Source organism: Parasteatoda tepidariorum, chromosome 9, assembly GCF_982258835.1.
Source record: "Parasteatoda tepidariorum strain Cologne lab strain chromosome 9, Ptep-v5.0, whole genome shotgun sequence".
Taxonomy (NCBI): Eukaryota; Metazoa; Arthropoda; class Arachnida; order Araneae; family Theridiidae; genus Parasteatoda; species Parasteatoda tepidariorum.
In genome coordinates this window covers 79,358,716-79,382,634 of record NC_141763.1, presented here as the reverse complement: position 1 = coordinate 79,382,634, position 23,919 = coordinate 79,358,716, and the positions used below count along the sequence as shown (strand labels likewise).

Genomic DNA, 23,919 nt, shown 5'->3' with positions numbered 1-23,919 from the left:
TGTGTGTACAAACGTACGTACATAGAATGCATAAATTATGGGTACATATATAATAAAATGTGTGTTTGTAGGTATTTAGATATGTAACCGTATGCATGCATGAACGGAAGTATATAAAATGTACATACAATGTAAATGTGTACATACGTTTGTTCATACGATGTACTCACGTATGTATGCACTAAGTAATAAAAATGTATGTACTTATGTATGTGCTTTTGTACATTAAATGCATTTGTGTGTGTACACATTTGTGTACAGCGTACTTATGTATGTGCATGGACACAAATACATACAACTTTTAGACATATATAATATTGTACATGCAATGAGAATTCATATAATGTACCTGCGTGTGTACGTATTTTCATACAATGTATTCATACAATGTATGTGCTTGTACATACATACTTATGCATGTACATACAATTTGGGCGTGTATTTATGTGCATACAATATATTTATGAACGTCGTATGTTGCATGTAATTTATTGTTTAAAAGTTTTAACTTCTAAACAATAAAATTCATTTTTACAAAGAGTTCATACATTGTGATGATAAAAAAAAATCAATCCTGAATACAATGCAATGGACCAAAATTAAGATTTCATTTATTTCTGCTGTAACCATAGACTATAATTACTTGTATTTAAGTTTGCTAATGATCGTTTTATTAAGATAACTTACTGAGAATTGGGATTTCTTGTATTCGTACATTATGATTAAAAAAAGTCACGACTATTCATTATTACTATTATTTGTAGTCATGGGTTATAATTTCTTATAATCTTGATTCACTCTTTGCTGTGATTAGAAGTAATCTAAACATATTGTAAGGTAAAATTAAGATTATTTGTTTCGTAATTGCTTGTAATCATGATTACAAATTTGATAAATAACTAATTTATAACTGCAATTAATTAATAACATCTGTAATCTATTACTGGAATCGGTGAAATGAAATGACGTTTAATAAAAATGATATAATATTTCCATTTTGCTCTCGTTAATTAAATTCATAAAAATATAGTCAAGACTAATAAATTTAGTCATCAATTATTATTCAAAAATTTATATAAATTCTCATAATGATTAATGAATGATGACTAAATTTGCATATGAATACTCATTCACAATAAAAATAATTTTGACTAAATTTAGTCTGGACTAAAATTTCCATGAATAAAGCTGTCGACTAGTAACAAATAAAAAGCTGAAAAAAACTGCTTTATTTTAAAAATGTGCTAATATTTGTCCAAATCTTATAAATTATGTCAATTAACTATTTCAACTGCTGCAGCTTTTTTCCTTTCTCTTCTGTTGGCCAGCTTAGGCAGCATTAAAACAATTAAGCTACATGCAAAGTTCATTGCAGCAAGTAAATAATAGAGTCCATCATATGATCCTAGGTGTCCTCTGAAATATCCTGTAAAGAAGTGAAGGTTACAAATTTTAATATGATTGACAAAAACAAATATCTTTTTAATGAGTACAGTAATTCTTCCGATGATCGGATTTCAACATACTACGTAAGGGCCAATTTTAATGATGTAAAATATTGATCTCAAATATGCCAATTAATTAGGGCTGCTTGTTAATTAAGTAATGAAATCAGACACAAAAAGTGATTAGTTCTGATAAACATGCTTCTTTTTCTTGTCATTTTAGGATTTCATTTTTCATGTATTTCATACAATTTCTGTAACTAATTAGGAAAATCAATTGCTTTCTTCACACAACTATAAACACTTTTTTTTTCAAAGATTTTATGTCATAAATAATGTTTATTTCTTATTAATTATTTATTAACTGGCTGAATTCCTGCTTTTCGTACGGTTCGGAAAAATAGCAAATAACACTGGGGGCCTTTTTTTTTGTTGTATTTTTACGAGTACTTGATCTTGCCTAATTCGAGTGTGGGGATTGCGAAACGAAACTGGTTTTGCTCATAAAGCCACAGATTTCTTTTTAATGACTATTTTAGTCTAATTTTTGTATCTTGTTACTAACACTAGTATATTTACTACATATTAAAAAACACCAATTGATGTAATAAAAGTAGCCAAAAGTAGTAAAACCAATTGATGTAATAAAATAATCAAGAATCATTGGCGTTAATAACAGTGATGCGATTTTTATACTACAGTTCTCATGTACGAATTAGTACCTCTTATCCATTAATTTCGCTTTTTTACGCAATTATTTATATTTCAATTTGTATCTAGTACCAAAATCAATTAACTGTAATTACCAAAAATTATTAGTAATGACGCAAATATTTTTGTAATAATTTTTTGCGAACTAATGTTACGTAATAAACATTTTGAAAGGCCGCAAAAATCACCTACTATTATTTGCTTCTTTACAGGTGTTGCGGTAATAAGAATCTATTATACTAAATTCGGTGTCTATTATGTACAAACTCTCCGAAACTTATAAGCACCCTAATATCAACATACTACTCGTTCACTGTGTTATAAAAATAATTATTAGCTTTTTTATTAATCCACAAGAACATATTTGAGTGGCAACGCTTCGTTGAAATACGTGTATTAAAAATAAATGTCGTGGAAATGTTTTAAAGGGGAAAACGGCAAACTCGAAAAGTAAAGCCTATGGTCTACTCTGCGTATGCTGCCCGGGATAGCCTGGTTTACAGGGCGCTGGACTCACTTTTGTGAGAGCGGGAGTTCGAATCCAACCAACCGGAGACTCCTCGTGTAGTAAATGGTGATTGGGGCACGTTAAATCTGTCCTGTCAAAAATTCCTTCATATTCCCATAACAAATCAATACCTCTGGGGGTATTAAATTGGAGATTGATCATTCTCTGGTTGAGGTCAAAATTACGATCTGTGGACAAATGAATAGATGTATGAATGAGTCCGCCCTATAAACGTGTTTGACGTATGGGTGAGGTAGAAGTCGAATTCTTGGCCATACATGGTGGCACATGGAAAACAAGAACGATCGCACCTCCTCTGCCTTAATGGGCCACGACAACAACAACTCTGCGTATGTTAATGAAAATATTTTGTGTCATATTAACTGTTTTGTTTGTCTCAACGAATATAGAATTCTTTCGTCAAGGCATTGCTCCAAACATGCCATAAGCCTCAGAAAGTAGAGACAGAACAATAGCTCCATAAAACTGAAGAATAATAAATAAAAGAAAAAATATGAAATTGGTAAGTAGTGCTATAATTATTATTGAAGATTTAAAGATAAACTTTTGCAATATGGAAATTTCAAATAACAGTTTTCTTAAAAGGAAATGCTTTTTACGGCATCGTAACTGATAAGAAAAATGGCGCAGAAACATCGGATGCCTAAATTATGTGGACCAAAAATAATGTCAAAGCACGATGAATAATAATTGGTACAATTGATAAAAGAGGTAATGATACATATTTAAAGATATAATACTGTTTTTAATAGGATTTCAAAGTTACGTAGTGTTTTTAAATGAAATTCGGAATAACTAAAGTGTCTTTATTTGTAAAAAATTTTCAATTATTGATCGAACAAAGACTTGGATATCGCCACTAATATAAGCAAATTCGAAGACATCGCCTTACTTTAAACGCATTGGATAAACAAATCGACGAGGAAATGGTTGTATCTAAATTTTTATTTATTCTTCCAGAATAATATAAGCAATTTTAAAGTGCATGGAAATCTACTGAGAGAAAAGAAGAAACTTTAACGATTTTAGTAGCAAGGTAATTGAGCGAAGAATAAAATATAACAGTGGCTGAATATAAAGAATCGCATGCTTTTAAAACACGAATTAGAAGATGTTTTAAATGTGAAAGTACTGATAATTTATTAAAATCATGCAAATTTAAGATTCAAACTTGTTTAAGGAGAGAAAGTGTTTCAAGTGCAATAGCTCGTCACATTTAGCAAAAAACTGAAAAAGTTCATCATGCAACTGTAATATATGTAAGAAGAACAATCATTTTGATTAAGATTGTTATTTTTGTAAGACCAACAAGAGCGAAATCGAAGTGCATCGTTTTTAACTTTAAATAAAGGTTCTGATTTTTCGCATGTTTGGACAGTTGATTCGGGATCTTCTTTTCATAAGATAAATAGTAAAAGTTGCTTAAAAAAACCCTCCAACTATTTCATCAGAAATTGAATTGTTTCAGAATTTTTTACACATGAATATTGTTATTCTTACCAATTAGGGGAGAAACGGTAAAACCAAGAGGGGCATACGCTAGACCAATTGAAGCAATAGAGACTGCCTGTTTATCTTTTTCAATAAATTCATAACTCATGGATGGATAAATGCCCATGAACGCTCCTATTGCGAAAGTCATGACCAGAAGTCCTAAAGTCATTATTGCAAAATCTGTTGCTAGGGCGATGCAAATACTTGAAAGACCCAACAAAATGTACAAGAGTGCACAATAATTAGGGACAGTAAGGAAACCTTTATCTGTTACCCAAGCTAAACCTAAACGGCCTGCAATATCCGTTATAGGGTTTAGTGTTAAAATATATATTTCATAACTCTTATCAATTCCTTTATCTCTGGAATAATCAATCATGGTAGTCAACCATACATTATAAGTATAGGCTAATAAACCCTGAACGAGCATTAGAGCTATAAATGTTAAATCTTTAAACACATTAAAAGTATAGAAAAAACCCTTTTTCGGTTCTTTATTTCTTTTATCCATTGAATTATCTTGTTGGCAAACGATTTTTAGTTCTTGGGAATTAGTATGCTTTGAATTTGTGATATTTGATGTTGCATTTTTTGGTTGCTTATCTGCATTACTTGCTGATGGGTTAAAAACCTCATTAAAGACCTTCTGGTGGTAAATATTTTGAAGACAATTTTTATATTCTCTTGTCGATGCACTTATGCAAGGGCAGCCTTCTTTATTTGTAAGGAACATTTTGGAATTTTTTTCCTGATGAAAGTTGTAGTTACAGTAATAAGGTCAATTTTTTCTCCACGTAAATTCAAGTGCCTTTTATCTTCCTTTTCTTCGTCAGTGTTTAAATTTGTGATGTTATCTTCATTATTGAATGGTGCATCCAAGTCTCTAAGACTGCTCAAAGTTTTGTCTTGGCTATTATGTGATTCACTTTTTTCAATGTCCAGGGTTGTTTTACGAAATTTTGTTACCTCATTTCTCGGTTTAAGCATCATGATAAAAGGAATTGCGTTTAATATAACACCAGATGAAAGTAAAAATGAGCCAGGCACACCATAATCTTCTATAAAATAAATTATAAGACCGGGAAATACTATTGCAGTAATGCATGGCCCAAGACCAATTAATCCATTCGATAGAGTTGTAGCAGTTGCGTCAAAATGTTCTCTAATGATATTGGGTAATAATGCTGTAGCAGTAAATCCAAAACCTAAAACACAAGGAAAGGTAATATTACATAAGGTTTGTAAGATATGAAAAGGAATATTTCGTTAATAATAAGATATGAAATATAATATTTTAATAAGGTATAAAAAGAGTATATAAAATTAATTTTGATAGTTCTTTTTAAACTAGAAGTCTTCGCTATGCTTATAAAGGGAAATATATTTATCTTTAAGAAAGTGAATATATTCTTTCTTACATTTCTGATCAAAATAGAATAAAAAAGTGGTAAATTGTTTTTCCATCAAAAATTGCTCATGACTGTCCGTATTCAGGTTTCTCAAACTCATGCGAGAAGTAATTTTAAATGGAATCTCAGATTTTTAAATTGAAAATTGTAATTTTTTTTTGGTGCATGAAATATATAGTTTAGAGTTACGTATAGAGGCTAATGTTGTTCAGCAAACGAGAACTTACATACTCAGAGAATTACTTAATACTGATAAAAAACTAAAACGTGTTGTTCTTTCGCTCAATTTTCAATAATTCTGAACTGTCGAATATTCCACTACTTTTTTACTTTATCGGCAACGAAATTCAAATCTTGGGTGAACTTTGAGGCACCCTTTAATTTTATCACGATTTTAGAAAATAAAACAAATTAAGATAAAGGTGAGTTTGCTGTATATATTCAGAGTGTGTAGGAGAGTCAGGGTTTCGTTATTAATATCATATTGTGTCTGCAATAATTATTTTGAATGTCTGTAGACTACGGCTAAAATTCTTTCTTTCTCTGTTTTATTATCTTAAGTTGTAGAGATAGTAAAATTTATTTAATTATAATTGGAATTATTAGAAAGATTTCGAAACAGAAAATATTTGTCATTTCACGATTATTATAGAAAATGGTAATTAATTTAGCCTACTATTCTGCAAATGATTAACTTAATAGCTTTTATAGTGTCTTTTATTTTGCAAAAGCAAGTGTGTCTATAGAACTACTTTTTGTCAGCTATCAGCGTACAGTACGAACAGGGGTATCAGTTTGAAATCTCCATATTACGAAATACACTTTACTGCAAATTGTATTTCAATAAAAATATTTTCATACGTATGAACTTTTTTGCCTATTCTGATATAACTATGCTCTGTTTGAGGGGATTTGGGGTGCTAATCAGCCACGAACTTCACACTAGAGTTGTTGGGGTTGACGAGGCTGGGGGTTCTGAGAGAAGGGCCATCTTTGCCATAGAGATATCTATTTGAAAGTTTGTTTTTCTGTTCTCTTATGGCAAAATGTATTTTTCTGACCACAATTATCTTAAGCCGATAGATGCCCCTACGGGGACGTAGGTGAGGGGTCGTGTGTTGGTGTTGCTGTTGGACGGTGTGTGAGTGATGATTAATTTTACTAAGCAATTCCAAGCACTCATGCGGTGACATCAGGCATACCTAGTGTCCCTTTTTTCTCCACAACACTCTGTTAAATTGGGTATTATTAAATACTAGGAGGCTCCGCCCCCTGCTCGCTAACGCTCGCCAACCCCCGAGAATTGCTACTCAATCCTATGTGGTTCACGCCGTGAACCATGGCTCGCTGCGCTCGCTCGCCAATGAACACAATGTTCTAGCACAAAGACATAATATATTATCATCAAAGACATAGTATTTTACCATCAAAGACATAGTATTGTACTTATGTAGAAGAATTCTATCAATGTTCTTATTGGCTTTTAAAAAAGTATATTAGCTATTTAGATTGTACATGGTGAAAAAATCAAAACATTAGCTAAATGAGAAACATATTAGCAAAATAAATGATCAAATATTGCAGTTACTCACCTAAATTCAACTAAATGTGTATAATAAATTAGTTAATGCTAGAAATTCTGAAAGTTTTAGAAAAAAATTTTATTATTTAAAAATATAAACTTTAAACCCTAACTTTTCCCTGTGAGATAATAACCCTCAAAAAGTCTTTCATTTTCAAGAACACAAAAATTTGTTTTATCACCAAATGAAATATTTTTTGGTGATCAGCATTATTGAAATCAATTTCTATATTAATTAACATTTGTGATAAAGTACATAACATTTTAGAACAAAATAAGGATGTTTTACATACAATAAATTAAAATGCATGGCTGTTAGCATTACCCGAGAAATACCATGTGGAGGTCGCCATGCTGCATTTCTAATCGGGGAGTTTTGATTTTGGCAGATATTATACTCTTCGACATCTACTGTTACATCTTGAACAGTTATTATTGCACTTGATCTCTGCAATCTACGTTTTCCATAACATTCCTCAACACTTTCTTGGGCTCTTCGAACACGTTTTCTTTCATTACGTTTAAAAATCCTAGCAGCTTCACTAATATTCTGCATTTTAAAGCGTGAAAATTCAATGCATAAATAAACGCGAAATATAAAAAAATTCAATGCATTCAATACAAACACTTAGACGTTTTTTAGACGTTTAGGTAGCTCCCAGTAGAAAAATATCAATTCAACAGCGGCCTTTTAGAGCATTCTCACTTCAATTAATTAATTAATTCCTAATTGAGTTTAAATTAAATATTATCATGTTTTTAGGGCATGAATCTGAATTGAACAACCTGATAATGCTCACTCTGGTTATTGTTTCCGTTTTTAAAAGCGCTATATGTTGAGCCACCTCATGTGACATTTGTCATGTGACATTTTTAGCAGCTATCATTGGTCGATTTTCTAACGTTGCCATTCGGGGAGTTGTAATGAGGCTTTTTTTTGGTGCCGTGTAAGAAAAATATATATATATAGATTAATTTTAAAAGGCTGTTTCAAGCTCAAATGAGAACCATTCACACTTAATTTTTTCTTTATTCCCGGGAATAAAACACATTATCTAATTGCCTTTGTATATTTGAATATTTATCGTTACTTATTTATATGCCTTGTCTTGTTAGATCTAACATTTTCAATTTGACAAATCGTGGCTTGTAGTTAGTAATACCATGAAAACAGTTTATTTTATAAATAATAATATTTGTAATATCATAAGGTAGTTCATTTTTTAAACGATACTCTTTATATAGTAGGAACTCTTTATGTTATAAATACTCTTTATGTAATATTTTTTTATAAGTATTCTCTCTGTAATAAGCTATTTCAAGTAACTGAAGGTGTTTAGTAATAATTAATTTATAAATATTTACCATTGGTTTGTTATTCTTAAATTTATAGAACATAGAGATGGTTTGTTTAAATTTGATTCAGAATCAATTATTTTTGAAACCATCATTAAGAATTATCCAATTTTTAATATTTAAAGTTACTTCAAGAATTTAAAGGTATCTAGTAATCATTGATTCTAGTAATGAGATTTTTTATTATTAATTCCGGTTTCATGAAATACTGTACTTGTTAAGATTTGAAACTGCAGTAGATTACATTATTTTGAATTTCACAAACTCTGAAATTTAATTGGTATAAAAATATCTCAAGTATCCAAAGTTATCTAGTAGTCATTATTTTCTGTATTTTTATCCTTGTTTTTGATGTCCCTGAACATTAAAGTTTTTTCAAAAATAAAAGAAAATCTATCAACTTAGATTAAGCATTTCAATTACGCTAATATTTTACAATTACTTAGTAAAAGCACCTAAATATATCAATGAACAACTGATTAGGGGACATTTATCAGGGATTTGATATGATTTGTTGTGTTATCTAATAATTAAAAACTAGAACAGAAGTTTTACATTTGAATTCATAATTTCAAATTTTGCAATTTTTTGAAATTTAACAAGTAATGTCTGTAATATCGGTGAATAAAAATTTTTAAAATTTTAATAATTCCAATGCTATTTTGGAACATCGTTTTGCTTCAGAATTAAAACCGAAACATTATGAGAATCTCTGATTAAGTATAATTACTTTAGCATAATTACCATAAATCAATCCAAGAGTTGAGTTACAGATAAAGTTATTATGTTATGGGCAAAATAACTAGCTCCGACTCCTAACGCGGATAGATAGCAACCCAGGTAGACCATTCGTTGTAATCCAAATCTTTCACCTAGAACTCCAAAGATGAAGCCTAAAGATAACGAAAAAAGTATATAGTTATTATTATTATTTTTTTGAAAACGATATAAATGTTTTCATTTTAACGAAAAGATTAGGCTTACGGATCGTTACCTGAAAGGCATCTGACGAATCCCATAACGACAAAGGGTATGGAAGCTGTTTTTCTATCTACGTTGTATATTTCAATTACTTCAGCATAAAAGAGTGATGACAGTCTATACACAAGTATTAGTAAGCAGTAAACAATGCAGCATACCACAGCAATTAGCCAACTCTTCCAAGTGTTGAAAGCCTTCTTTTTCATGACGAAGCCAGTTCTTGAAATATAAAAAAGAAGAACAACGTGCGAAATAAATAAAATAAAAAAAGAGAGCGTCATAATAACTTACCATCGAATGATTCAGGTTTTCTCGTACTAGGATTCATCTTTACGGCCCGAGGGTCTAAGCCAGTGATTCTCAACCACTGTGCCGCGGCACTTTTGCGTGCCGCCAAATTCTTAAAATGTACCGCCAAATATTAGAAATGATACATTAAAAATTATAATATATATATATATATATATATATATATATTCACTATATACTATATACTTTTTAAAATTTTTTCGCGCTTTAACCGCGTGAACATCTTTGTCGGCGATTGTATTGTCTCTGACAATCTTAAAATAAGATGGAAGTGTTTAAATTGTATATGACACACAATTTTAAAAAATGTTGTAAGAGCTAATCATTAAAGTACGCTATGCAATTATCAAAGGATAACTAAAAAGCAAATATATAAAAAACAGATTAACAAAGGATAACTAACAAAAATTTAGCTAACAATTAATAATTAGCAAAAGAACTAGTTAACGAGAAATCACAAAAAAATAACAGTTAATAATTATAGAAAACAAGCTAACAATTAATAACTAGCAAAAAAATAAATAACTATTACTAACTAGTTAAAAATTGGTCGAAATAAATAATTAATCCCTTAATAAATGAGCTTTTGTAGTACATATTATTTTATTTCACATTCAAAATTATTATCACAAACTATGTAACACAGTGTAAGATGGGTAATTAAACAACTTTTAATCTAATTTTTTTCATTGTGTGCCGTCAAATTTCGAAATCGTTGATAGTGTGCCGCAACAAAAAAAAGAGGTTGAGAATCACTGGTCTAAGCATAAATATGCAAATTAATTTGTGCAAACAATAATTTATGGTACGAAATTGGACACAAAAACATAGTTAGTTTGAATAAACATATGCTCTTTCTTCGATAGAGTTGGATTTTTAACCCTCAACCTATAGATAGTAGCTTCCAATTGGAAAATATGGTAATAGTTATGCGGGAATAGTTTATGCACTTCCCAGAAAACTATCAACGACAAAAAAAATATTAAGGTATTCGCTTTTTATATAATAAAATGTAATTTTAACAAATATAATTCTGCAACACATATACTTTTAACACACATAATTCTGTAAGACATGTAATTTTAAAAACAAGTTATATTATGACGTTAGATAGAAGCAAGAAGTATTAAATATACTTATTTTGAAAATCAAAAAACGAAAGTGTAGGGTCAGTTGGGGTAAAGTGGGTAAAAAATCGAGCTCTTTTTTTAAAGAAGGCTATAAAATTAAACCGTTAAATTTATTTTACTGAAAATTTTGATGCATAATTGGATTAATAAAGATTAAATTTGAGGCATAACCTATTAATTTTGGGGGACTTTCTTACTGTAATGCATTTAAAGTTTTGATCTATCCACTTTACTCCGGGGTAAAGTATATATAGTTATAAAATTAATATATATTTCACTAAAAAATAAATGCAAATATTGTTTTAGAAATAAAAATGCTCTTAAATAAATGTATCATGATAATATTAAAAAACAAATGCTAAGAAATATTTTTTTCGTATTATTAAATTAAAGTAATATTAAATTATTATTTCGTATTGTTAGGTCTATCAAAATTAGGTTTCACTTTGAATGCTGAATATTTTGCTGCACTTTTCACAATATCATCAAAAATAAAGAAAAGTAATAGTTTTTGCTTTTTTTGAAATATAAATGAGAGAGTAAAAAGTAATATCTATGTAGGAAATTTAAAGTTTTTTTAAAACTTTTTATACCAGAAATATATTTGTAGTGAATTCAGTTACTTTGAGGAAATAGTTTTGTTTTCCCAGAAAAAACTGCCATAGAAAAGTAGAAACTTGCTTGAATACTTATTTACATCTTTAACTATGCTCATTAAGTTGTTTCATTGCGCTATTTTCTTAATCCTTTTTTAATTGTGCCTATTATATGTTGTTAAATTGGCATTCCCCAGATCATTCCTTTCTTTGTAAAATGAAGTTTAAAAGAAGTTTTTCTTATCGTTAAAATTATTTTGCTGGGCTATAATCAAACAAGTAAATTATTTTTTAGCTATTTCATTATACAACATAGAGCATTAGATATTTACAAGAGCTAACACAGAGGCAAAAAATATCCAATCACACAACACTTAGCTAAGCCTAACCATGTACGCACTTTGCCCCACCTAAGAAAACAATTCATAATAAATACAATTTTGAAATGTATTCTTAAATTTTCTTGTTAATTTCAGATGTCGCTCTACCAGTTTAAACCGAAATTAATAGTTTTCGACAGTTTTTAATGATATTAGAAGAAAGTTCGTCAACAACTCAAACTGACATACTTTAGAAGTTGATCATAAACAGATAGTTTGAAAACATTAAATTTTTTTTATCACTTTTTAAAATTGAAATAAGAAATGCTTGCTATAATCCCAGTAAATGTCTCTAAAAATAGTAAATAAATTATTTCAACTTAAAGGGCGAAAATAGATGTTTTTTAATATCTACCCACTTTCCCCCAACTTACCCTATTTCTTTAGTATTTATTTAATAAATATCACTTTGAAATGTGTATTTAATTTAAAAGCAGCTTTTTTTAATAAAAAATGGTTTAAAAATGTACTTTTTGATTAAATCCAATCCCACCTTTTACCAATATTTGGAAATCTATCCAAATTTTATCTTTTGCCTCCTGGGGTTCCCGCCAAACCCCCTCACACCTGTTTTTTTATTATCCTGTTCAAACTTGTTCCTGTTTCCTGATTGATTAAACCCCTTTTATACGTTTATCTCCTTGCTTTTTAAATGTCATTTGGCGTTTAGTCACTGAGGAGCATTCTTGCTTAGGGAACCGAAACTATAGTATGTCCGTTTTTGTACTTTATTTGTGCTTTATTCACGTGGTCTTTAACTTCCTTAAAAATGCAATGTGCTAATAAAATAGAGAAATATGAGTTTGTTTGCATCCTTATAGTTTTATTAAAATTAACAAGCTATTTTAAAATCGAAATAGTAAGATGTTAAAAATAAACTCTCTATTTTCTTTGAGCTAACTAATTTAATGTTAAACATAATTATTTGTCATATTCCGAGTTATATAGGAGCCCAAAAACGCAACATTTTAAAGATTTTTTTTTCCGTTTGAGACCTTGCTTTTAGTTAAAATGTACATCGGTTGATGTGATTTTAGGGGGGGGGATATAGAAAGCGTACTTAATTTCTGACCTCTGGCAACAATAGGAACAAAAATGTTACATTCATCCCGACCCTCCTCTTTCTAAAATTAGCGAAAAGACTCTTTAAACATCTTTATTAATTTGGTATTAATTTGGTAAAACGACAAATTATGGCATATGCTTAGTAGGGTAAACCGACCAGGGAAGGAACACTACCCAGTGAAGGAGCATTTCTTATATATTGATTAAGAATTTGAAAGTTTTTCTGTAGATTGATTGGTAAGAATAACTTACTGCCAAACAATAAGAAGTCATCTATCAATGCTTTGGATTACCTGGTCAGATAGACCTCTCAGGAAAAAATTTTGAATTTGTTATTATCTCTGCAACACCTTGCTTCTTTGAAAAAATTATAAAGTGAGTTTTATATGTTTGAAGTGGAATTAATTGTATGCAATAGTTTTATTTTTCTCACTGTGAAAAAGAGAATTCAAAATATAGTTATTGAAGTTACGTTTTATTTTTCTTAAGCATCATAGTATAATAAAGTACTGAGATAAGGGGCTGTTTATTCACTGGATCACCAAACGATGAAAAACCAGTGAAGGAACAAGTGTTCCTTTACTGGTTTTTTTTCTAAGTTAATGAAAATAAAAGAAAAACTTTAATTTTCTTGTACCTATAGTGATGATCAGCGTCAAAAATATGTTTAAAATACGAAAAACAACTTCTAACCAGTGAGGGAACATGCATGTTCCTTTACTGGGCGTAGATTTCCCCGTGAATGAACAGTATATGCTAATATGTTGACACTTTAATTTTCAACTCATGATTACAAAAGAAAAGTCAACATTTTCCAAGTATTTATATGTTATAATTTCAAGATTATGCTTAGTTTTAAATATTTCTATGGCCTATAAATTCATAAAGAGCATTAAAAAATAACCAAAATTAAGTGTTCCTTTACTGGGTGTTCATTCACTGGTAAGAGCTGTTCCTTCACTAGGTCTTCTTACTACTTGTTATTTTTACCTCCAAAACTTTAAAACAATATTATGTATGTTCTCTACAATTTTTTTGCATAATTTGCAATTAGTAACAAATATGTCGACACTGTTATTTAAGTAAAATTACAAATTTTGAAATTAATATGATTTTTTAAAAGGCAAGCGAAGCTTAAGTGTTCCTTCACTGGTTAGTTTACCCTATAAATATTTGTGATAAAGTTTCGTCCCTGTTGAAAAGTAATAAAAGAAATGCACCAGATCATATGAATTAGGCTAAATTACAAAACCAAGTTCTGTAAAAAATATATATATATAATACACATATTTTTCATACATTTCTATCTAAAAATACATAATCTATAAAACATATTTGATTCGATTTATTTAGACAGGTGTAATTTTTATGGAGTAATTAGCCAAAACGTAAAAATTTACATAGTTTCTACACTTTCGAAAAAATAAACTGCACAATTAAAACGATAATAAAAATATGTACTTTTCGGTAAATTAAAATCAGTTTCTACCGTCGTCGTTTCGAAAAATTTTCTCCCCTGTGTTTTTTCTTGACATAACGTCACAGTTTAAAAATATAAGATTTTCAACATTTTTAAAGAATTTTTAAGGGACATTCTTATATTAAAAATATATCAATGCGAATATTAGTTTATGATATATTTCACGTAGACTGTTAGGAATAAAATTTAGCTCGCTTTCATCAATGATTTTATTTTTGAGAATTATAAACTGAAAAACTGGATAATGTTTATTAATATAAAAAAAGTTTAAAAACATTTTCCGAAGATTTTTCACTTTCAAATCTGCAGTTTACGTGACTTCAAGTTTTTGACAAATTGCCTAATTATTAGATTGGATGAGAATGAAGTTCAATGGTTTATTTCTAGCTTCTTTTTCTGTCCTTTTTTTTAATTCTGACTAGAGCAGAAACATTATTTTGGGCAAAATTTTCGAAAATGAGTTTATTATATAAATAAAATTCCTGTACTGTTAGCTTTCTAAAAATACTTTACTTTTGTTTGTACTACCAGCATTTACAAAGTTATAGCAGTTTTTTTGCAAGGAGATAATAGTAGTAGATTAATGATTTTTAGTCTTTAAAGGTGTTTATCTAAAAATCAGATTTTTTTCTTCTCAATTTTTCATCACCTTAAACACGATATCTCTTGTTTTTAACATAGTGATCTACAATTTTTTATGAGTGTTAATGATTATAGCGCACGTGTTTTGAACCGCAGACTAAGAGGAAAAAGTAGAATTTAAATTTTGTATGCATTTTTGTCTCAAATACAAGTAGGGAAATTTTTTAAACTTGCTTTTTTAACTACATTGATCCCTAACTACATTTTTTTAACTACATTGATACAATGTATACACTTGATTTTAAGGTAATAGTTCAAAACATAGTTGATAGTCTTCGAAATAAAATCTTAAAGGATTTTTGGTTTTATGCGATATAAATTTTTTACTGTGTGCAACGTATATACAAAAATTGGCTTATTTTTAACTAAAAATGGCTATTTAAAAAATAATAATAGTTCCAAGTTGCAATAAAACAAATAAACTAGCTTTTTTTAAATTTTATATTAATATTTAAAAAAAAGTTGTCAAAACTGGTCGGAAACCTTTACATGCCAGCAGAATTAACTGAAATAAATATTCACATTTTAAGCCGTTTTTAGCATATTTCACTTAATGTATAAAATTAGAGGTCATTTTTTGGTATTATATAACAATGGTTAAAATATAAAATTCAAATCCCATAAGCGAATATCAAAAGATAAACTTTAACAACTTCTTTACTTCTAAACTTCAAGTTTTTAATTTGCGTTTTAGTGTTGATAATTAATTCACACCAATATTTTGATTTTTTTGGCTGCTGTATTTAAAAATCGTCCTGCGCAAGCAATTCCGAGGTTTGCTAGTAGAAACCTCCAGGTATCTCATAATTTTTTAAATGCGTGAAACGTATTTTAGTGTTAATTACTGCTTTTTAAAATTTTAATTCCTTGAATTCAAAATTTACCTAAAGAACTTTTCTTCAGTAAATTATTTCCCTTGTCATCTTATTTTGCTACTTGCACAAAACATGTGCTCAGATGTAGTACGCAATAAAATCTTAATAATTTTTTTCAAATGTTAAAAATAAACCACGAAAACTAATTAAAATTTAAAAAAAAAAGTGTTTTTTGCTCTGATGATCTTACTTTTAATTAGGAAACACACATTTCCATTTGAACATTTTCGAACTAAAGTGGAATAAAGATCTTTAACTCCTCACTGCAATCAATAGCATAGCTGTGTGATATCGATACACTAACACTAATTTTAACACTTATTTACGTATTTATTTTCTGACTTCATTACTTTAAATCAAAGTCAATGATTTAATATTTTACAATTTCAAATGATTTAACGGTGAACATTTCTTTTACATATTGCATGAAATCAGCATCTGTAATTATTTTTAAATGGAATATAGAAGCAAGAATTTCGATTATACATATCGTTACTATCGTGGCTAAAATTTAATTTTAATTAAAATTATCGGCATGTTTCACATTTGCGTTTAGCTTTTCAAACTTTTATTTAAGAATAGTCCAAAGTTTTTTATTTGAATTTTTAAATTAAATACACACTATGTTAGCTTCATAAATGCAGCATAAATTAGTTAGATTTAAGAAGATTTGAGTGTGAAATTTATTGATTTAAAATACAAAAAATATGTTACATTGTTACCTGTTTTTCCGAGACAATAAAGTATGGTTTTATCCAATAAATTTATAAAATCATTTTAAAGAATAAAAAATAAATTAATAAAAATAGCACACTTCGAGTTATATTTCGCATAAGTCGACAACATACATCTTTACTTTTAAGAAAAGGCGACCATCTGATTATTTTATTTCCCATCCCAGTGTTGACTTCAATCCTTCAAGAGATAACAGATTAAAGTTTTATGACGATACACTTGCATTTCTTTGGAATCTTTTCGGGAACTGAAGAACAGTCTCATTGCTTGCACAATAAATAAAGCCGAAAATAGAATAGTAGATTCTTATTTTGATTATTATTTACTTGTTGTTACGTTAATTATTAGGTTGTTATGTGAAAATAGATTAATAATACTATGAATTGGGTGTTTGAAACTTAAGTAAATGAATGCAAAATGAACCAAAACATTATAATGGTTACTGTATAAAATTATTTTGATTTGGTTTAATTACAACTTTAAATAATTAAAAAAATTACAAATTCGTTATATAACAATTCACAAATTAAAATGCCATGGATTAAAGGCGTTAAACTGTGAAATTAATATAAATCCTTTTTAAAATTAATTATTTTATTAAAAGCGTAGTAAAAAGAAAAAAAATTGTTTTTTTATTTAGAAAAAATAAAGTATGAATCTCATATTAGAGAGAGGATTTCCTAGTGATAGTGCTTTCATGACCATATTGTTTTACAATTTTTGAATAAAAAATTCTATATTTTTTCCCACACTATGAAACAAGAAATTATCTATAAATAATAGGTTGCAAGTACTATTTATATAAGATATTAAATACGTAAACTAGGATATATATATATGTTCAAAATGAAGAATAAAACAAAGAAAAATAATAGACATATGAAAAAAAAGGGGGGGGGAAATAATAAGTAAAAAAATAACAAACAACAGTTTATTTAAAAAAAAAATTAAAAAAAAAAAGAAATATTAATTAAGAAACCGGAAAAAAAACCGAAAAAAAAGATATAATCTTTTCTTCAGCCCACACGATTATATCCGCAGAACAGAGTGCTTTCTGATATTGTATCAATAAAGCCAAAGCTAAATATATTAATACAATAGTGTGAGGAGCACTCAAGAAATATTTTTATAAAAATAACAACAAAAAATAGATCACAAAAAGTAAAAATAACATGTAAAAACAGATAATAAAATAAAATAAAAAGAAAAAACATTAAAAAGGGGGGGACTATAAAGCGAGCAGCAAAATCAGATTAACTTACATGGACGGATATTTTTCAAGAATGATTTAAAAATGTTTTCGCAGAAAGATTGCCAGATTACAAAATATGAAAACAAAAGAGCGAAAATGCCAAATGTGAAGCCAAAAATGAAACTTATTGTTTTTCTTAACTTTCTTCGTGTTTTCTTGTATTTATTTATATATATATATATATATATATATATATATATATATATATATATATATATATATATATATATATATATATATATATATATATATATATATATATATATATATATATATATATATATATATATATATATATATATATATATATATATATATATATATATATATATATATATATATATATATGTGTGTGATAAACGTGTGTGATATATGTGTGTGTGATAAACGAGACACGAAACAACCTCTGTGAGAGTCCGATAGATGTCACTCTCCTTAATAAAACTATTAGAACTACTTCGATGGGAAGGAAGAGTAGTGGTTGAAAACATAAAGGCAAACCTGGATGGTTAAGGTATGAGTCTGTGTGATTTGTGTAAAAAAAAGTTATAAGTGTTAAACTAACCTGTGTAGTTTGAGAAGGAGCCTCTGTGACTCCTGATTCTGTGTGAATACTTGTTAATTATTAAAGGATGATCGTTATTGATTTTGAGGGACTTAATCAAGGGTCATCAATATCATTCTATATATATATATATTCATTATTGTTTCATTTATTGCGCATAAGCTGCAAGTAAACAGAACTCATACGGTAAGTTCAAAATGAAGATAAAACAAAGGAAAATTACAGACACATAAAAAAGGGGGGGGGGGAAATAATAATAATAAGAAAAAAAACGAACAACTTTGGGAAAAAAGGGATAAAATGTTTTTACAAAATCCGGAAAATAAAAGATATAATCTTTTCATCAGTCCACACGATTATATCCGCAAGAAAGAGTGCTTTCTGATATTGTATCAATATAGCAAAAGCAAAATATATCAATACAATAGTGTGAGGAGCACTCATAAATTTTTTACAAAAATTACAACAAAAAAATAGAACACAATAAGTAAAAATAACATGTAAAAACAGAAAATAAAATAAATAAAAAGAAAAAAAAACAGAATAAGACATAATCTATAAAGCGAGTAGCAAATTCAAATGTACTTACATGAACGGGAAATTTTTCAAGAATGATTTAAAATATTTTCGTAACAAGATTGCCAGATTGCAAAGTATGAAAACAAAATCGTAAATTGAGCGTAACTAGACACTGTGAGGAAGAAAAATATTTGATTTTGTTGATAAACATCATAAACATATTATTACTGGTAATTGAAATATTATAGAAAACTTAGAACTTAGGAATTTAATGATAAAAGGCACAAAATTTAGACCCATTTACCATATATCAATCAATAAAATTCTAAAATACTTTCTTAATGATCTCAATAGATTTAGTTTAAAGATATCATATAGATTCTCTTTATCTTTAGGTATGTTAACAGAATGGAAATGGGGTGTTTATTATTACTTTAAAAACTTAGTTTTCAGTAATAAGGATAATTTAAATAACAGTACCAATCCAACAAATTTTTCTAATATTGTTCAATCAATTAAGCAACTTCAAAAAAATTTTGTCATTACTCCTATAGACAAAGCTAACAATAACTTCTGTAAAAAAATTTATGCTGAACTTTTAAATACGGAATTAAAATGTAGTAAAAATTTTAAACTTAGTAATTTCAATAATAATATTGTAATTAAAAAATTTTAGCTTTATATAAGAGATTAAAAATTAAAATTAGCAATATACAATTTCCTTACTTAATTATCAGTCCTAAATTTCATAAAATTCCTGTAAAATTTAGAATTATCACATGTGGATCTAATACTTATCTAACTAAACCTGGCACCATTTTCTCTAACTACTTAAATAAAATTATTAACAATATTTTTAAGAACGTTTCTCTTGGATTATCACTAATAATCACCCGATTTTAGAATTCATTAAGCATCATAAAATTAATTCTATTGCGACTTTTGATTTCCAGAATCTTTTCAACAGCATTCCCCTTTCTTAACTAAAAGATGTCCTTTTGAATTATTACTATGATTTAAAAAATATCCTTTGCGATTTTGATTATTGGGACATTCTGAATAATTTTTGCCTTTTTAATAATTATCTTTACAATGGAAGGGATATTTTTCTTCAAATTAATGGAATACCACAAGGATCTAATTATTCATGTCTCTTAGTTAACTTATTTTTGCATCATGATGAAAAAAATATACTCTTAGTATTGAATTTATTTTTAGATATATTGATGACTTAATTATCTGTAATTTTCGAAATTATACTATTTTATTAAATGGTATTTGCCCCGACGAATTAATCTTGCTTCGTAATCATGATGATAATATTAATTTCAATTTTTTGGATTTGGATATTATAAAAGAAGAAAATATCTGTTTTGTTGAATTATACGATAAAAGAAATGATTTTAATTTAAATTTAAATAAACTAATTACTTGGAATTCTAATGTTTCTAGGAGCATCTATTTAAATACCACTTTTGTCCCGCAGTGGACTGATCGTTAAGACACGGTTCTCATCAGATCACCGAAGTCAAGCATCACTGGCTGCGGTCAGTGTGCGGGTGGGTGACCCACTTGGATCAGTCTGCGTAGGGACCGAGGGTGTGCGGTATTGGTCCTCGTTAAACTGTGCTACCGTAAAGTGCTCGACTTCGCGCGCAGGTCGTTGGGCTACCGAAGCGGGGGTGCCATCCCCTCTGCAGAGGATCAAAATTGTGATGGCATGTCTTCGGATCATCCTCAGGGATGTTTCCCAGACCGTCGCCAATAGCCCATTGTGCAGCTCTAGTGCGACGTAAATCAACAACAACAACAACAACAATAAATACCACTTTTAATGAAATGAATAGAATTAAAAGAATATGTAGTAATATTTATTTATCCAAAAAGCAAATCGATAAACTCTTTCAAAATTTGATAAAAAACAATGGATACCCAACTAAAGTAATAAAATTCTATATAAAATCATTGAATTAATCGTATATTTTTGTAGATATATTTACTAAAAAAATTCTCTATTAATTTATATAATTTTCCCATGTGCAAATCCATTTCTGGTAAATCCGCGGACAAAATTATTTACTAAATAATTTTTTTGTTAATTTGTATAATTTTTCCATGTGCAAATCCATTTCGGGCAAATCCGTGGTCGAAATTATTTACTAAAAAATTCCTTTACTAAAAAAATTCCTTCGTTAATTTATATAATTTTTCCATGTGCAAATCTATTTCGGGCCAATCCGTGGCTAAAATTATTTGCTAAAAATTTCTTTATTAATTTATTCAATTTTTCCATGTGCAAGTCCATTTTGGGCAAATAAGTGGCTAAAATTATCTACTGAATTTTTTTTCTTTGTTAATTTATATAATTTTTCCATGTGCAAATCCATTTCGGGCAAATCCGTTGGTAAAATTATTTACTAATAAATTTCTTCGCTAATTTATAAAATTTTTCCATGTGCAAATCCATTTCGGGCAAATCCGTGGCCAAATTTCTGTGCAAAACAGGCAATTCATGTTTCTCTTTTCTCTTTTATATTTTTTTCTTAAATAAATATTTATTTTTTAAATTATTAATGGTTAATTTCTTTAAATTATCCAGCATAATATTACCTTGTATAATATTATTTACTAAATAACCTCCATTTTCGGGCCCATCCTTGGTAACTAACAGATCAAACGCACTTCAGGAATGCAGTAAGAACGGCACTTTAAAACAAAACTCCTCTAGTTACGCTCAATTTGCGCAGCAAAAATATTTTAAATCCTTCTTGAAAAATTTCCCGTTCATGTAAGTTCATTTGAATTCGCTACTCGCTTTACAGATAATGTTTTATGTTTTATTCTGTTTTTTCTTTTTATTTTATTTTACTTTCTGTTTTTACGTGTTTTTTTTACTTACTGTGTTCTATTTTTTTGTTGTAATTTTTGTAAAAATTTTTTTGAGTGCTCCTCACACTATTGTATTGATATATTTTGCTTTGGCTATATTGATACAATATCAGAAAGCACTCTGTTTGGCTGATATAATCGTGTGGTTTGATGAAAAGATTATATCTTTTATTTTTCGGATTTTGAAAAAAAAAATTATCCCTTTTTTTTTCCTCCAGTTGTTTGTTATTTTTTTTTTATTATTATTTCCCCCCTCCTTTTTCAAGTGTCTGCAATTTTCCTTTGTTTTATCTTCATTTTGAACTTATCTTTGAGTTCCGTTTACTTGCAGCTTATGGGCAATAAATGAAACTTACTGTTTTTCTTAATTTTCTTCGTGTTTTTTTGTATTTATTTATTTTGCATGGAATCATTAACCTATACGTCTTCAAACTTTTCTCATAAATATATAGCATAATACGCGAAAATTAATTCTAATAAAATTACAGGAATAACTGTGCATTACTAAATTTAAGATACGTACAGTTTTAATCGCGAGTAACTTGCTTTTGGCTTTCATTTCTTACTTCAATCCTACATTTGAAAACTTTTCATGAGTGTTTAACATACTTTTTTTCTTCAATATTCATTCTGTTTAAAAAAAACTGAAAATCTCTAAAAACATAATTTAGTAGCTCAGCTGTACTATCATATTTTCTTGTTTGATATTTTTCGTGAATACTGACGTTTGCAAACACTTAAAGTTTGTCGCCAAATTTCGGCACGTCAAACCGTAACCATCGAAAATTGAAAAAAAAAGGTATACAATCCAATTCTGCGAGTTTTATGCTAGTGATATTTGAAAAGCTTATTTAAAGTAGAACAAACTTGTATCATTATTATAGATAAATATTTTTATTTGTAGTAATTATAAATTAATCGAATTTATCACAAACTGTCATTCGGTGAGGTAACAGTTACGAAGCCAAGACCGTAATCAGACGCAGATCTAAAAAGTAAATGTTAAAATCAATCAAAATTTTGATCACACGTTTGTCATTACCTAATTTATTTTTTGTGTTGTGTGCATCGCCTTGCGTTGCATCTAGGTAAAGTTTTCGATATAGTCCCGAGGTTGTCCAGACCGTAACCCTGTCTAACAGTAACCTCAGGATTAAATAATTGAATTTAACAAATCAGAACTTAGTTTTTTCCCTATGTTTTACTAATTGAATATGTTTTTTGACTGAAAATAATTAAAGTAAGCCTTTTTATACATTTTATAACAATTTAACTTAGTATTAAAATTTTTCAATTCATTTATGATACTAATAATTTCTGATAAAAATGAAGGGTAAATATGGATGAAATTATTAAAAAGAAAAAATTGCTCAATAAAAGAAGAATAGGTTCAATAAGTTTATATGTTTATTAAATAAATGATACTTCTGTCGTTTTTATGATTTTTAATGAACTGTACATAAACCTAGAAAAATTAGTTCAAAAATTTTAATTTTTTGTGTATACTTATAAGGGCATCAAAATTTTCGATGTTCATGATTATTTTCTGATATTTTATACATTTTCAAACAATTCTGGTGGTGTAAAAATAGTGTGCCTATTATTTTTTATTATTTTTTTTTATTATCAAAAGTTAAAGGCTTTAGAGATCTGCCCATTATATATATATATATATATATATATATATATATATATATATATATATATATATATATATATATATATATATATATATATATATATATATATATATATATATATATATATATATATATATATATATATATATATATATATATATATATATATATATATATATATATATATATATATATATATATATATATATATATATATATATATATATATATATATATTGCATATATATACATATATATATGTATAAATATTATTGTAATCGTACATTATGACTAAAAAACAACACGACTATTCATAATTACGATTATTTGTAGTC

At 28.0% G+C, this 23,919-nt stretch overlaps 1 protein-coding gene across 1 annotated transcript; it reads right to left on the bottom strand.

Moving 5' to 3' along the window:
- Nucleotides 1–1,212: 1,212 nt before the first annotated feature.
- Nucleotides 1,213–17,091, bottom strand: LOC139426722 (monocarboxylate transporter 12-like). The gene is made up of 5 exons (XM_071186514.2): nucleotides 16,707–17,091; nucleotides 9,521–9,726; nucleotides 9,271–9,419; nucleotides 4,186–5,384; nucleotides 1,213–1,426 (listed from the first exon to the last, which is right to left on the bottom strand). Exons 4-5 carry the CDS (start codon nucleotides 4,910–4,912, stop codon nucleotides 1,275–1,277), a joined length of 879 nt encoding a protein of 292 aa, XP_071042615.1. The 5' UTR covers nucleotides 4,913–5,384; nucleotides 9,271–9,419; nucleotides 9,521–9,726; nucleotides 16,707–17,091; the 3' UTR covers nucleotides 1,213–1,274.
- Nucleotides 17,092–23,919: the final 6,828 nt, after the last annotated feature.